We start from the raw sequence: 16,134 nt of genomic DNA, 5'->3' as shown, positions 1-16,134 counted from the left end.
CCCTGGAAGAGCAGCCGGAAAAGCCTCCGCCTGCTCAGACCGGGATAAGCGAGAAGCGGGTTCCTTCTCGCTCTTGCAGCCCGAGGAACCGCCGTGGAGATTATCACGGCAGCACCAAAGGCTGTGAGCACACCCTGGGCTCCGCTCCCGCCCGGCGCGGGCGGCTCAGGAGCGGCTTCAGCACCACGGACAGAGCCCCCGCCCGCGGCCTTCCAGCCTGGGGCGCGCTCTGGCACGTTTAGGCGAGCCGGCGAGCTATGCCAGAGGCATGGCCTGGCTCTCTGGTCCCAAGGCGATGCTCCTCAGCTTTGGCCTCCTCGGACTGTGCTCAGGTAAGGACAAGTCGCCACGTTCTGTCTCACTCAGGCTCGCATTTGTAAGGGAGAGATCCCTATGGTGGGAAGTCTCTGGGGATTAGGGGAGAGACCCCCAGGACAGCTGGGAGTACCTGGGAGACTGAACTGGGAGAAGGACTTGCTCGAAGTGATGCGGAGAAGAGAGGGCAACCTGGGCAGTGGTGGTGGGGAGGGTGTGGGTACAGAGAGGAAGGAAGGAAGGGATCTCCCCAGGATTTCTGGGGTGGCAGGAAGGGGAGACTCTGCTTGCAGCTGAATTGCTATTTAACTTCCAGTGAGCCATTATCTCAAGAAAATCTACCTGGTTCAGCCCCCTTACTTGGCTCTCCATCATTTCCTGTCCCTCATATTGGGCTCCTGATTTTGCTCACTCCCCAGGGGCAAGGCAGGAAACGGAAACAAGCAACTTCTCAACTCTCTTGGAGGGTGGACGGGAGACTGGGAAGGGAAGAAGCTCTGCCAGGCTAAGGGCCAGGGAGGGGTCTCTGAGGACGTGGGGGTGCGTTCTTGCAGGGTTGCAGAAGATAGTGTGTGGTGGGGCAGGTACAAAAGGAATATACAACCAAATGAGCTTTCCACATCTGCCTGCAATATCATGAGAGGTGAGCTCCTGTATGTGTGGAACTTGAGGCTAAATATATGCCCTGTCCCACACAGCTCAGGTAGCCCAATTATTCTACTCCAACCCAATACCTTTTTGGGGAGGGGGGGTCACAGCCAGTCACATGGAGAGGCGCATAACATTACTTGTACACAGAGATGGGCGCTGACTGAGAAGAAAGGCCGTATGGTGGGACACATATAACTCTTCTCCTTTCACTACCCTCTAAAATCCTCCTTGAACTGTAGATATCTTCTAGAAGAAACCATGGAAACAGAAACTTCAAACCTTTTGAAATCATCCTCTGAGACCTTGCAGGAAGAGCAGGGTCTCCACTGATCCTTGAAGAATGGGTTTTTAGTGGGAGGGTGTTGGAGGACTGTCTGGGCTTCTTGGTCAGTGATCTCAGAGAGGGACTTCTCTATGAGAGGCTTCCATGGGGGCAACCTAATAATTTTGCTGTCTTCTTGGGGATGAGCTGTGGGAAGCTATATGAGGGGCTTCCATGGGGGCAGCCTAAGCATTTTGCTATCTTCTTAGGGATGGGCTGTGGGAAACTACAGCTTCCTATTTGGGCCTAGGTTGTCCCACTTGCCTAGGGAGAGTGGGATCCTGGGTGGGCCCTCCTTGCTGTGTACTTACCTCTTTCCCCCCACCCCACTCCCCTGCCCAGGAGTCTGGGGTACAGACACAGAAGAGCGGCTGGTAGAGCATCTCCTGGATCCTTCCCGCTACAACAAACTTATCCGCCCAGCCACCAATGGCTCTGAGCTGGTGACAGTACAGCTCATGGTGTCACTGGCCCAGCTCATCAGTGTGGTGAGTGGGCGTCCCAAGCTCTCTGCCCAGCTACTGAAATTGGCATAGCCATAATATGTTTGCGGTAATTCTCCTGGAGTCCCCAAGGCTTGGGCAGGTGGGGGAAGGAGCCTGGGTGGTGTAGGGGGCCCACAGACTTGAGGGACGGTGGCGGGGGGAGGGGGGCACTTCTCAGCAGCTTCTCTTTCCTGCAGCATGAGCGGGAGCAGATCATGACCACCAATGTCTGGCTGACTCAGGTTAGAGTTCTTCCTGCCCACACCTCTGGGCGTCTCTTTCCTCCATTTTTTTTTTTTTTTTTGCATGTGCTTTTCCCTCTTTGAATTTCCTCAAGAGAGGCAGAAAGGTATAGACCTCGAGATCTTAAATAACTGGATATGAGTCTTTGTTCTTCCACTCACCAGCTCTGTTAACTTTGAATATGTCAAACACTGCAAGATTCATTCTCTCATTCACAAAACGTAGATTCTAATATCTTGGCTTGGCTATGCAAATTAAATGAGAAGCCACTTTTGCTGGGCTGAGAAGTCACGGTGGCAATGCAATGACTTTTAAAAACTTTAAGCCAAATAGGCCTCCTCTTGTCTCTGTCCTTGACCTTGAGCCCCTCCCAGGGCAGAGGTCGGTGCTGCCTCCCTCTTTCCCTTTCCCAGGAGTGGGAGGATTATCGCCTCACCTGGAAGCCTGAGGAATTTGACAACATGAAGAAAGTTCGGCTCCCTTCCAAACACATCTGGCTCCCAGATGTGGTCCTATACAACAAGTAGGTGACCCAGGAGGGATGGGAAGGCTGGAGGAGAACTTGAGAGTGCTCAGGTCTTAGAGAAAGTAAATTAGCTCATGCTGGGGTAGAGAAGGGACTTTTCATTGGCACAGACAACTCACTACTCAGATGGACAAACCCAAACCAGTGAGGTATAGTGTGGACAGCCAAGGTAACTTGGGTCATGGCCAGGTCCCTCCCAGTCAATTAGGACTCCCAGTGTTTGGAGCTGCGGTGTGACACAAACAAGGATTGACAGTCCCCAGTGTACAAACTGATTAAAAAATAGGCTTTCCTGGAGAAATGGTAAGAATCAAAGACCTTGGAGGTCCCAGTTTCTCCCCCAGGTTCCATCTGCTCTCCTACAATAAGCCATCTTACCTCCAAGACCCAAAGCCACTAGTCCCTAGGCTCTAGGTACCATCTCCTGCTCCCACCTGCCCCTGTCCCTCTCCATTGCTCTGGGCTCCTCACTCTGAGCTTCCTGGCTCTCCCAACTTCTCCACCTTCATGTGGACCAACCGGCTTATACAGTGAATGACAAGTAACAGAGGGGCCCCGCAGGCCTTCTGACCAGGACACCTCTTCTCCCCACCAACCCACCCACATCCCCTTCTTGCTTATTAATTCCTGGTCCTTCCTATCTCCCTCTTCCCATACCTCCCTTTGGCTTTCCTCTCTTCCCACTCTGGGCCGGGTGGATGGATGGGGTGGAGGCATGCTTAAGTCAGGGCTGACTGTGCCATCCCTTGGCAGTGCCGACGGCATGTACGAGGTGTCCTTCTATTCCAATGCGGTGGTCTCCTATGATGGCAGCATCTTCTGGCTGCCGCCTGCCATCTACAAGAGCGCATGCAAGATCGAGGTAAAGCACTTCCCGTTTGACCAGCAGAACTGCACCATGAAGTTCCGCTCGTGGACCTACGACCGCACTGAGATCGACCTGGTGCTCAAGAGTGATGTGGCCAACCTGGACGACTTCACACCCAGCGGCGAGTGGGACATAGTGGCGCTGCCCGGCCGACGCAACGAGAACCCGGATGACTCCACTTACGTGGACATCACATACGACTTCATCATCCGTCGCAAGCCACTCTTCTACACCATCAATCTCATCATCCCCTGCGTCCTCATCACCTCTCTAGCCATCCTCGTCTTCTACCTGCCGTCTGACTGCGGTGAGAAGATGACGCTCTGCATCTCCGTGCTGCTGGCGCTTACAGTCTTCCTGCTGCTCATCTCTAAGATCGTGCCGCCCACCTCCCTTGACGTTCCGCTAGTCGGCAAGTACCTCATGTTCACCATGGTGCTGGTCACCTTCTCCATCGTCACCAGCGTGTGCGTGCTCAACGTGCACCACCGCTCACCCACCACGCACACCATGGCGCCCTGGGTCAAGGTCGTCTTCCTGGAGAAGCTGCCCACGCTGCTGTTCATGCAGCAGCCGCGCCACCGCTGCGCCCGCCAACGCCTTCGCCTGCGGCGGCGCCAGCGCGAGCGAGAGGGAGCCGGCGCTCTCTTCCGCGAGGCCCTGGGGGCCGACTCCTGCACGTGCTTCGTCAACCGCGCGTCGGTGCAGGGCTTGGCTGGGGCCTTCGGCTCGGAGCCGGCGCCGGCAGCAGGCCCCGGGCGCGCCAGGGGGCCGTGTGGCTGCGGCCTCCGGGAGGCGGTGGACGGCGTGCGCTTCATCGCAGATCATATGCGGAGTGAGGACGACGACCAGAGCGTGAGTGCAGCTCAGGGACTCGGGCATGGGATGCGGGGCTGCAGGGCCCCTCAGAAGCTCCGCAGACAAAGCTAATCGGAGTGCAGGATGCCGACAATGCGAGTCTGGTCTGGGGCTGTGGGCCTGGGGGCTGGCGCAGCCTCTCCTTTGGCTTCTGGGAGGTGGCGCCGCCTAAGTTGCCGTTGGTCCAGGATGACCTTGCTGCTTCCCGAGTACTAGCATTCGGAGGGAAATGCCTCGGCTGGGGCATCCTTAGTGTCGTTAGTTTTGGAAAGGTGGCCACAAAGGGGAGGAGGCCCTTGTGGGTTTGCAGCTGTCCTGTGGCTGTGTCCCCAGAGACCCTCTCTGCCGCTTGTGTTCCCAAGACCATGTTGTTAACCTGCAGCTCTTTGCACAAATGAGGATGAATCCTTGGGGTGCCCCGTGTCGGGGGCAAAATTGAGGGCAGTAGAAAGTGTGTATGGGAGGTGTTGGGGTGGTTAGGTGGCTCCACCGGCCACTGGGAAGAGGACAGAACCCCAAATCAATATCCGTTTCCTTCTCTTCTGAATTCTCAGGGAATGGCCTTGTGAAATATTTATGGAGGTGGAGGCAAGTGAAGGCCAGGGCTTCCAAAACCTGCCCAGAGCTTTCTGCACACATGGCTTTTTCTGCAGTGGCTCTACCTGAAGGGGACCCCTTGAACACTGAACCAGGGGATGAGGAGTGGGGAAGACGAGGGGTTGACTTCCCCTCATTTGGGGTTGTGGCTGGCCCTATTCAGCAGTCTTTAATCACGTGGCTGGTTCCAGGCTGCGGCTCAACTGTTGCCATGATAACTGGCCATTCCCACTGGGATGCAGTCATTCTGGCCTGGGGAATAAGGAAGGGCAGGCTCCTGCATTATTGTTTGTGGGGGGTGGGATGCTCCAGAGCCTAGTGTTTCTGTCCCTTGGGAGGGCAGGAGCTGGGGCTTGAGCCAGGGAGCAGGTTATGGTCCTGAAGGAAGATGAGAGGGACCACAGCAAGAGAGGATGGGGCTCGAGGCTCAGAGGTGGCTGAGGCCAAGTGGGGAATGCTGGTGGTGCAGGGGCTCAGCTGGCTGTGCCACTGTCTCTGCCTCCCCCACTGCAGCAAACGCATGTAATGTGCATTTACTGAGCTAGGTGATGAGGACACAATGACCTACTTGGATGTTTCACAGGCATCTCAAACTTAACATGTCCAAAACTGAGTGCTTGATTTACATCCCCACCACCAACTTGCTCCTCCTCTCATCTCCCCATCCTTCAGTAAATGACATCACCATCCACCCAATGGTTTAGACCAGAAGCCTGGAGTGATCCTCGATGCCTGTCTTTCTTATCTCCCCCACCATCCAAATCATCAGAAGTTCTGTCTTGTGAGCTCAACCTCCAGAATCATTCTCAGCTTCATCCTTCATTCACCATCTCCATGCTGCCTCCCTGGCTGTGCCTCCATCAGCTCTTGCCTGGCCCAGGGCAGGGGATTCTGATGGTCTCCCTGACTCAGTTCTTGTGCTTCTCCATCCAAACAATGTCCCCTGCTCACCACGTGTCATCTCTCCACAGCTCAGGTCACTGGCTTATCTGACGCTTGTTCTAAGCAAGCTAAGCTCTTTCCTGCCTCAAGACCTTTGCACACACTGGTCCATCTGCTTGGAATGCCCTTTTTTTTTCCCTTTTAAAAATTATTACTATTATTAATTTTTGCCCTATTGTTGAGAGTAAGTGACCCTTTATCCCAAATACTCCAGCTTTTCTCTCCCAAGGACAGAGATATTGTCTTCTATAACCCAGGCCTGGTGATCAAATTCAGGAAATTAGCATCAATACCTTTATCTGATATAAAGTCCATACTAAAATTTTTTTAATTGTCTCAGTAATATCCTTTGTACCATCTCCTCCACCTCAGTCTAGGATCTTGAATTGCACTTGGCTGTCCTGTCTCTTTTGTTTGCTTCACTCTGGAACAGTTCCTTAGCTTTGTGTTTCATGGCATAGACATTTTTGAAGGGCCCAGGCCAATTGAAGGTCCCTCAGTTTGCAAGTTGGACATGACTTAGAAACTAAACCACCACCACCACAGTTTGGGTTTGTCTGGTTCCTTCTTCAATTTATTCCTGATATAGCTGGCTTCTTGTCACTTATCAGATCTTCACTTAAGATATTACTCCCTCAAAGAGGCCTCCCCAAATCATACCCTGAATGATATCTCCCCCTCCATTTCTCTGGCCTTTGTTTCCAGGCTTCCCTGGTGGCTCAGACGGTAAAGCGTCTGCCTGCAATGTGGGAGACCTGGGTTCGATTCCTGGGTCGTGAAGATCCCCTGGAGAAGGAAATGGCAATCCACTCTAGCATTCTTGCCTGGAAAATCCCATGGATGGAGGAGCCTGATAGGCTACAGTCCATGGGGTCGCAAAGAGTTGGACATGACTTCACTTTCACTTTCAAGCACCCAAAAGGGTGTAATTATTATTTTTACTTATTTTGTGTTCATCTCCCTCAGTAGACTGAACTGCAGGATGTGTTTGTCTTGCTCTCTCACATCCCCAGTGCCCAGTAGGGTGCCAGGTACACCGGAGGCACAAGGTTACAGGTGGACATGTGTGCCAAGGTCCAGACTCAGACACGAGTGGAACGGCTCTGAGTGGAGGCCAGCTCTCACGCAGAGCCTGTGACTGGCTCCCAAACACAGTGGTTATTCTCTTCTGGATGGGTTTGTTGGCATCTGAGACTCAGTCCTCACATCCTGGGGCTGTTGGAAGGGGCTTCCCAGGCAGTTATATAAGGAGTGAGGCCTGCATGGCAGCCATTCATTCACTAGTTCAACACTCATTTACTGGAACTCTGTGTTTGAGATGCTGGGATTACAAAAATGAGTCAGATCAGGCCCCTGTAGTTTACAAGCTCATAGCTTCAGTTGGGGTGGGAGTCGGGGAGGGAGGAGAGGACAGGCATATGAATTGAACTGACAATACGGTGGAGTAAAAATACTGGGCTTCCCTGGTGGCCAGACAGTAAAGAATCTCCCCTGTAAGGCTGGAGACCTGGGTTCAATCCCTGGGTGGGGAAGATCCCCTGGAGGAGGGTATGGCAACCCACTCCAGTATTCTTGCCTGGAGAATCCCATGGACAGAAGAGCCTGGCGGGCTACCGTCCATGGGGTTGTAAAGAGTCGGACACGACTGAGTGACTAAGCACAGCACAGCACAGATAATGCTGAGGGAACCCCAGAGGAAACAGAGGTTCATCCTGATCTGGGGGATCAGAGAAGGCGTCATAGAAGAGGTGACATTTTGATTTAGGCTTTGAAAGATGTGTAGGAGCTCACAAGTAGAGATAGGGAGGACTGGAATTCCAGACTGAGAGGAAACCCAGAGGCACAGAGACCTGAGAGGGCAGACGAGTTTGGTAAGTCTGAGTCGGACTTGGAAGAAGATAAATGTTGGCTCGTATTTGTCATGGGTGCTCTTGATTCTAGACTTGGGAGTTTGGGTGGCTGCTGAAGGCACTGGGGTCACTGGAGGCTTTTAAGCAGGCAAGACTGAAGCTGAACTTTGGAACGGTCGCTCCTGGGGTCAAGTGATGTGTGATGGAAGTTGCTTATACCCGATCCAGGCCCCTCTTGTATTATGTGACTGATACCGGGTCTCCTACCCTTCCTCTCTCCAGGTGAGTGAGGACTGGAAGTATGTTGCCATGGTGATTGACCGCCTGTTCCTTTGGATCTTTGTCTTCGTCTGTGTCTTTGGCACGATCGGCATGTTCCTGCAGCCTCTCTTCCAGAACTACGCCACTGCCACCTTCCTCCACGCAGACCACTCGGCTCCCAGCTCCAAGTGAGGCCCTCCCCAGCTCCATGCTCCTTCAGCCCCTCTGTTGGACAGTAGTTTTGGGTGGAGGAGAGATGCGTGGACCACCAGAAAGAGGGGTGCTGCCCCCACAGACCCATCTTTCGCGTCACCTGGAACCCCTTCCCTCCCCCACCTCCCCCCACACCCAGCCAGCGCTAACCTGGAGGCTGGGCCAACTGCGTGGTGCCCTGGCGGCTCTCCTCCTCTTGGACCAGCTCAGGCAGTAGTGTTGCTGCTGAAGGATGAAGGCTGAGAAGTGGAGGACGGAGTGAAGTCATTGGCTGCCTCCAAGTCATGGAAAAGGGCTGTGCAGGAGCAGGGGGTGGGACAGGGGCTCCGATGCTGTGCCGGCTGGCCTGAGACCATGCAGCTCAGAAGGGAGACCCGAGGGGGAGAGGGGTCTGGGTGTGACCTGAGGTCTGTCCTCGCTTAACTGGACAGCAGCTGACTGGGTGGGCCTCACAGTGGACAGGGGCTCCTGCTCAGATGTTAGCCTGGCACTGAGGTCAGAGTCCTGGGGGAGACTTCTTGCCCCACAGCCCCTCATTTCTATGCAGCCCAGTGCTCAGCCCCAGGTCCCCTTCTCCCAGTGAAGGATTCTCCCTAGACTTCCTTTCTTATTCAGGCCAGGGCGTAGGGGCAAGATTTGGTATTAGGGGAGCCTCTGAGTTCGCAATCTTTGGGTGACCTACTTGGAGTGTAAAGGCTAAATTCTCAAACTGTATGAGTTCAGGTTCACAGGCTGTTCCTCCCCCTCCTCCCCACCCCCTACCCCGCATGCAATTTGAACAGACTGGTTGCTGGAGTAAGTAAACTAAAGATGTTAGCTTTCAGCAGACCCAGCCCTTTTGCCCGCAGCAGAGCAGGCTGGGCAGGAGAGGGCTGGCTGTGGAGGCCAGCCAAGCAGGGTGTGAATGGCCAGAGCTCTGCCACATCAGCACGGCTCCTACTTCCCGTCCTTCTATTCCTGGCTCCATCCTTCCTGCTCTGGCTCCTCCCCTTCCTCCTCCCAACCAAACCTGAGCTAGGCTGCTGCAGAACTTGGGAAGGACAGGTCTGCACAGCAGACTGCAGAGAGCGTGCCCTGGAGGCTGTATCCTGACACTTCTCCCAGGGGCTCCCCTGGCCTATGAGCCCAGGAAACAGGCCTTTTAAGGGATCATCAGGCCCAGCTCCCATCACATGACCAGCTCCGATTTGTGGTCCCAACATGGGCTCAGCCAGCAGGTCACATGGGGCTGTCTGCCAAGGGCACCTAAGGCACCTGCCTGACACACCATGCTCTTCTCTGGAGTCCCGCTGGACACCTGCTTCTGCAGGCACCGAGGAGGTGGGGAGATGCAGTGTAAGTGCAAAGTGCCGGCCAAGGAGCAGAGTCTGGGTGCCCTGCCACTTACTCTCAGCCATCCTCAGCAAGTCTGGCTAGGCCTCAGCTTCCTCATCTATAGACTGGGCAACCCCTCTTCGTGGGGCTGCTTTGAGGAAGGCGTGATGTCTGTGAAAAAGCCCAGCGCTGCACCTGGTGTAGAGTAGATGCTCGGGGGGTCGTCTGAGAGGCAGGCACAGCTGGTAGGCATGGGCTCAGCTGCCTGTTACGTCAGTCTTCCTCCCAGACCTACCCTTACGCTGGAGGAAATAGCCCCCTGAAACAGGGCTGGGGCTGGAGAGATGCCAAAAAGGCTGCTGGGGTGAGCCTAACAGCCTTCTGGAGCCCCTTCAGCAAAGATTTGTTCCATTCCTGGGCTGAGCTCTGGCTCTGGCCTCCTGATGCAGGTGTGTGCTCAGCCCCCCGGAGATCTAGTCCCGTGCTGGCTGTAGAGGAACCATCCAGACGTTAAACCAGCAGCTGCATGAGGTGTGCATCTCCCCTCCTGCCAGAATGGGCCAGCAGACACCTCTTCTGGGGGGTGAGTGTCTTGGCAGTACGGAGACTCCCTTCTCGAAACAGCAGATGGACAGTTGCCTGTATTATCCCTGGACCCACCTTGAACTCACAGCCCCAAGGAAACATCCCAGAACCTGGAACAGCTATTGAAAAGGAACTCTCCCTCTGAAGGGGAAGGTGCTGACCTGAGGCCTTCTTGCCCAGCTCTCCCGGGCTCCTTGCCAGGGCCAGGGCTGCTGGGGAGGCCCCATCAGCTGCTGTCCTGGCTGGACTTGCTTCCAGTACTTGCTGCAAGTGGCTGTTGTCCAAGTAAATTACTCGACAGTGCCAGAGGGGCTGCCAGAGAGCGGCTTGTCCGACTCCTCTCCATGAACCCCACTGACACACAGGGAAATCCAGGCCCGGAGGTTGTCTGCTGCCTGACCTTGTACCAGCACTGAACTCTGAACTTGTTCATCCTCATCTGTGACTTGAGGGTGACAGCTGACTGAGAACTGCAGCAAGGGTGTGAGGGATCAATGTAGAGAAGAAAGGGTTAGCCAGGCAGGTTCCCTGGGGCCGTCCCATTCCCTCCATCTCTGGGTGCAGGCCCTTGGGGACTGCCAGTGGGGAGGACAGAGGAGGGAAGAGGGCTCAGGCAAGGTGTTACCACGTCTCAGTACAGGCTTTGACCCTCAGGGTATGGAGAAGCTTCGGAGAACCAGTCTCTTCCACTCACGGGCCCTCTGTCCTCTTGGTGTTGTCAGGGACGCCCATTGGCCCCTTCTATGGGGGGGTGGGGAAGGGGGGCATGATGGGCATCTCTGAAGAGAACTGGGTACCCAGCTCAGCACCAGGCCAGGATTGGGGAAGGTTCCCGCATATGAAGAGAGAGGGAGAGATACTGGATGGAAACCCAAGCAAGCTGGACTTGGGAGGTGGCAGCGAGCTAACAGTTGAGATTGTCTCTATCAGAGACGGGAAGGCCACAGGCCATCTGAGAACCATTTTTCATCTGAAAAGAAGGCATGAAAAACTCTCTGCTTGTGATGACTGGCACTGCAGCAGGAGGAAGGCAGTCTTCTGGCAGTGAGGAGTCTAATACTGGAACAGCTGGTCCCAAGTTATTGCAGATTTAAAAGCAAATAAGACACGGGCAGCACCCAGCTGGCATTTCTGTGCTGGAAGGCTGGCTGTGCAGGAAGGGCGGGTCGTTTCCCCCTAAGGAAAGAGAGAGGGTGTGCAGCTTGTCGCCAGTCCTGCATCTCCTGCCACCCCCCAGTATTAGCTGCTGTGCACCAGTGGCCTGCTCCGGGCCAGCTGCTTCAGATGCCCTGTTTTTACTCCTCACAACAATCCTGCAGGGAACGGGCCCCTGTTGACAGAAGAAAAATGAGGCCCAAGAGACCAAGAAATAGCTGGTGAGCAGTGCTGGCCTGAAATCCCACACTGACCCCAGAGTCCATGCTCATGGCCTCTGAGGCTGGAAGAAGGGCTTCCTTGCGGGGGGAAGTGAAGGGCATCAGGGTTTTCTCCGAATCCCCTCCCGACTCAGTTCTAGTTGTCACCTTCTGCTTGTAGGCAGAGTTGTGCTGGCGTCACAGCATCCCTCACAAGCCAACTCATGCTAGCCAGTCGCCCACTCGAGACTAGACAGAGAACCAACAGCCACCTTTCAGTATTCATCCCAACAAGTCTCAGAGATCAGTTTGACAGTCACGTGGTTCCTACGGGACTGTTGGTCTAGGAATCATTAGGACACCTCACCCAGCTGCTGTGTCCCCGTCTTCCCCCACACTGGCCTTGGCCACCCCATCTGCTCCTGAAACATTTGCACTGGTCTAGCCCACTCCAGGCCAGACTCAATAGGAACTCAAGATTCTCATAAAGTTGTTTCCAAAGATGTCTTCTCTCTCTGTAATCCTTGAGAGTGGGGGTGGGGAGATCCTCACGGGCCAGGGTTGGTGAATAAGAGGAAAAGGAAGAATACTGGGGAAATTGGATCCATGAGAGGTTAAAAACATTAAAAAGTCTGAAGAAAAGGTCAGTGGTAACCAATGACTGTGATGGGTGGCCTGACAAGTCCATTCATCAGATGGAAAAGATAAGGCTTGGCCTGGAGTAGACAGAGCCCAGAAATAGCTCCTGGAGAGGTCCTTTGTGAAAAGGGGCCCTGGGGGACAGGGCAGAGGTGAGGCCCGGCCTCCTGTAGATAGATACGGCTGTGTGCAAGGCACATCTGCTCCTGGAGCACGGGTTTGACCCAGGCCTGGATCCTGGAAGGCGCATTAAATGGTGGGCTGAGATGAATGCTGGGTGAGCAACCAAAATGCTGAAGGAAATACCTCTTGTGTTCCCAGGGGGCAGCCTTGCCTTCCAGCCTACCTGGAGCTGGGAGCTGGGGGGACAGTCTTACATCCTGCACTCACCTTAGGTATGAAGAAAATGGTTCGTTTTCTAAAAGGCCTGGATACATCTCCCTCCAGGTGGGACCAGACGCCTGAGAACAGGGAGGACAGAGGTGTCGAGGTTCCAAGCCTCACAGCAGGCAGAGACACTGCCCTTCACTGTCTGTAGAATCTGTTCAGCTCGCCCGACTATTTCAACAGATGGTGAGTGACACCTGTGCAGTTCTGGCCCTAGGTTAATGTCCCCCAAAACATGTCGCTGGCCCTCCTGGCCTCAGTTGTTCCATCTGTATGGTCGAGGAAGAGGGAGGTTTCACTGTGACTCAGGAGGCCTCACTCTCAGGTATTTCCTGTCCTCTCGTATGGTATTTTTACAAGGTCAGAGAGGAGACTTGTAGACATCCTGACCCAACGGCAACGTGGAAAATGGTGTTTCCTCTCTGAAATCAAGACAGAGAAATATTCTAGGTGCCATCTATCAAGTAAAAAGCAAATGGCCTGTCTCCCAAGACGGTGGCCAAGTCAGGTCTGCCCAGGCTGCAACCTGCACCTCCCGCAGGCCAACAGTGGGGGTGGAGGGCTGTAGAAACCTCTGGAGTTGCATCTGTGGGCTGTGATGCTGTCTCAAGGGTCACTTTCCTACTCTGGGCCTTGAAATCTCGCACAGCGTGTGTCTGGGGACAAGATACTTGATGGAGGGCTCTGCTGGGGAAGGTGGGGGTGTGGAACTGGGGAAGTAAGTAAAGGTTGTCTGATGCACCCACTGTATCAGACAAAAGCTCACCTTTGAGATGGCTCCTCTCTGCTGACTGGAGGGGGACCCGCTCCCCAGGTTCTGAGTCAGTCCCAGCTAGTGCTGTTGCTGGAAATCCCAGGACCACAGCTCCCTCCGTTCCCCATTTTCTCATCCCCCAGGAAACCAAAACTCGAGGCTTTCTAAAAATTCAGATTCTTTTTTTTTTATTTATGAGGAATGTATATTGTTAGTCACTTATACCAAAGGACACATAAAAGCAGAATCATAAAACTGACTGCACCCATCGTGGCCCCCAAGTCTACGCTTGGGCTCTTCTCCACTCTGCTCTTGGGAGTCACTACCGAGACCCCAAAAGCCAGCAAAATCCCTTCAACGTGAGTAAAGGAAATAGCTTGAAGCAGCGACAAATTTTTTTACAAGTGATTATTCAAAGAATGCACAATAGCCACAGTTCAGACAAATCAACTACAAAGATCATTAAAAAAAAAAAAAAAAAAGCTGGGGAGGAGGTCTTGCTTATCAAAAACAAAGATTGGACAAAAAAGTGAAGCAGACACTTTGGGTAGGCAGGAGTTTTGCCTCTCCTGAGGGGGGTGGGGCGCCGGGGTGGGACGGCCGTGCAGGGCCCAATACAGGCTTGTTTCCAGAGGATGCACGGGTATAGGGAAGCCTTGCTCTCTTCCTACAGCAGAAACTGAATACTGTAAGTTCGCCAGACAAGATCTTGGGGCAAGCGGGGGCTCTGGCCGGTTGAGAGTGCCTGGGCTCCCAGCTGAGAAGAGGTGGCTGAGACTGAGCTCTGTGGAGGTTCTAATGCCCAGAGGGGCTGGACATGCCAAGCGAGTAGGCGCTGCTCTCCAGCCCAAAGAACCAGGGAGCTGAGCCGAGCCAGGACTGACCTCGTGCCCGTGGAAGTCACAGGACCGGGTTGGTAGGCCCCTGCCACCTCAGAAGACAGGCACTGCTTCCCTTCTAGTTCCACGGGACACTTTGGTGTTCTGCAGAAACATCCTTAGTGTATTTGAAAGACTTAACGTTTTCTCACTTTGGTCAAAAGTGCAGAGGGCACAGTAGCCACAACAATAAATGCGCGGACCTGGGTGTACCCACTACTGACAAGGCGGGACAGACGGGGCTTAACTAGCCAGTGGTCGGCAGGGCGTGCGGGAGGATGGAAAGTCACCCGAGGGCGCTGGTTTGGCCTGTTCACAGATGAAGAGGAACTGTCCAGAGGCAGGCTCAGGTCTGGAGAGGGCAGAGCCTCTGTACTTTTCTGGAGCACACCTGGCTGGTTAGGCCCAGAGCCAGACTCCAAGGAGAGACCAAGGCTCTGACCACAGGAGTCCACGCTAGCTTGAGGTGCAGGCCCACAGTCCCACCTCACAGAGTTTTAGCACAACCTGCCCTTTCACTTGGAGTTACTGCTCAAGGGCAACCCTAGAAAGACTCCCTAGCAGGCAGGAGACCTCGGGTCTGTGACCCGCCCGCAGACACCTTCTGAAGCTATTAGGCAAAACAAAAGCACTTGGTTAATCAACGGAAAATGACATCTGAACTTCAAACCTGTGCAATTACAGGTTATCTGTAGCTGTTGAGGATCAACATTTATGGCATTCTTTTAAAAACTCCCCATTTACCATGAATTAGTCACTGTCCCTTGGTGTCACCATCACGAGAAATATGCTGGGGGGAACAGTGGTCTGACCCAACATGATTTTTTTTGCCTTATTCCTGCTAAGTCATGATTATCTGAGCAGAGACAATTTACTCTCTAGGATTTACCCTGGGTTTCTTCCTACCAATTGGTCGGGGTCTACAGCGTTACTGCCTCCATCAGCAGGACAAATTCCTAGGAATGCTTTAGGAGGAGCAGCAGCTGGGAGCTTGGCAATATTCCAAGGTATGTCTGCCTACCGGGAAAGTGGTCTGTGTTACCCCTGGAGGGCAGGCCTCCTCTAGTGCTCAGGCAATTCCATTAGCCCCATCTGGCGGGTCCCAGCCCTTCCTGCCACCTGGGGAAGGGACGCACCTCCCCGGCAGCGGCCTCCCCTGCCGCTGGGCCCCTCCCAAGCCGGCTAAAGTGCAAGATCACGGAGCATCATCTGCAGGTTCTCATCACGCTTGGCACTGGTAACAAGCTGCCTGCAGTGTTCAACTCCGGCCCTTAGAAATGTTTCACCAGATTCTTTAGGTTCACTGCTTTACCCTCTTGGAGGAAAAGGAAAAACTAACAATCACGAGGAAGGAATCTCAGAAGGGGAAGACGGGAAGCAGAGGGGCCTCAGAATTCACAAATGAAAAATCCTGTCCCTGGCATGGTTCACACGGTTGACTGGAACCTAATCGAGACCACAAGAGGTCAGTGTAGCAAACACAAAGGGAAAGGAAACAGAAAAAAAATGTAAATAGACCGGAAGAGGAAATGGGCGGAAAGAAGGAACCAACCCCTTCTCTCTGCCCTGCGGTCTCTGTCTCTCTGCTGGGGAAAAGAGAAGGGGGTGGCGAGACCTGGCCTGGGATTCCCAGAGAAAAGCAGAATAACAGGAACCCAAAGTTCTCAGTGTCACCAACCGCAGTTCCACTCTTTAAAAAAAAAAAGGAAAATAAAACCCCAAACCCCTTGACCCCTGTGATGAGGAATGCTACGGCCTCTCTCTCGCACCCAGTGTGAAACCCCTGACCCGTCAGTCCCGGGGCCACTACACCGGGCAGAGGTAAAAATTCTTCTCCTCCTGGGGCTTGCTTATCCAGTTCCCGTAGCCCATGTCCTTCAGAGATTTTTTGAAGTAGTTCTTGGCTATCTCGTAGTCACGGGCAGCTTTCTTGGCCTCACCATAGGAGAGTCTAAGTAGATCTCTGCGGTATCGGAAGGAGCAGAGCTTCTTAAATAGAAGGAAAATGTTCTTTTTGGACACCCGGGACAATTCGTTCCGTGGCCTGGGGAAACAGAAGAACTCATTATTCACCTGGGATGGAACAGTGGA

At 53.9% G+C, this 16,134-nt stretch overlaps 2 protein-coding genes across 13 annotated transcripts in view; one reads left to right on the top strand and one right to left on the bottom strand.

The window, feature by feature from the left end:
- Position 1: 1 nt before the first annotated feature.
- On the top strand, positions 2 to 11,888 carry CHRNB2 (cholinergic receptor nicotinic beta 2 subunit). 3 transcript variants are annotated; one of them, XM_027532010.1, is made up of 6 exons: positions 2 to 332; positions 1,631 to 1,776; positions 1,971 to 2,015; positions 2,430 to 2,539; positions 3,296 to 4,265; positions 7,940 to 11,888. In XM_027532010.1, exons 1-6 carry the CDS (start codon positions 269 to 271, stop codon positions 8,108 to 8,110), a joined length of 1,506 nt encoding a protein of 501 aa, XP_027387811.1. In that variant the 5' UTR covers positions 2 to 268; the 3' UTR covers positions 8,111 to 11,888. The 3 variants fall into 3 exon arrangements, with proteins under 3 accessions (XP_027387811.1, XP_027387817.1, XP_027387822.1); XM_027532016.1 differs by lacking the exon at positions 1,631 to 1,776 and having other exon boundaries at positions 15 to 332; XM_027532021.1 differs by lacking the exons at positions 2 to 332; positions 1,631 to 1,776 and adding an exon at positions 1,795 to 1,840.
- Positions 11,889 to 13,332: 1,444 nt separating this feature from the next.
- The window catches only part of ADAR (adenosine deaminase, RNA specific), a 51,304-nt gene continuing 48,502 nt past the window's right edge, over positions 13,333 to 16,134 (bottom strand). For all 10 annotated transcript variants that reach the window (XM_027531976.1, XM_027531952.1, XM_027531958.1 and 7 more), the window contains one exon: positions 13,333 to 16,087. In XM_027531976.1, coding sequence (XP_027387777.1) covers positions 15,850 to 16,087 — 238 coding nt within the window. In that variant the 3' untranslated portion in view covers positions 13,333 to 15,849. The remainder of the gene's footprint in view (positions 16,088 to 16,134) is intronic.

The sequence above is a fragment of the Bos indicus x Bos taurus genome, chromosome 3, assembly GCF_003369695.1.
Source record: "Bos indicus x Bos taurus breed Angus x Brahman F1 hybrid chromosome 3, Bos_hybrid_MaternalHap_v2.0, whole genome shotgun sequence".
In the NCBI taxonomy this organism is placed as follows: Eukaryota; Metazoa; Chordata; class Mammalia; order Artiodactyla; family Bovidae; genus Bos; species Bos indicus x Bos taurus.
The sequence above is the reverse complement of the archived record's forward strand: the minus strand, read 5'-3'. Positions and strand labels throughout refer to the sequence as shown.

Bases quoted from the DNA above. Each gene is read 5' to 3' on its own strand.
- CHRNB2 (XM_027532010.1), top strand. From the start codon at position 269: ATGGCCTGGCTCTCTGGTCCCAAGGCGATGCTCCTCAGCTTTGGCCTC. The intron at 2,016-2,429 runs GTTAGAGTTCTT...TCCCTTTCCCAG, and splicing joins CCAATGTCTGGCTGACTCAG to GAGTGGGAGGATTATCGCCT. The intron at 4,266-7,939 runs GTGAGTGCAGCT...TCCTCTCTCCAG, and splicing joins GTGAGGACGACGACCAGAGC to GTGAGTGAGGACTGGAAGTA.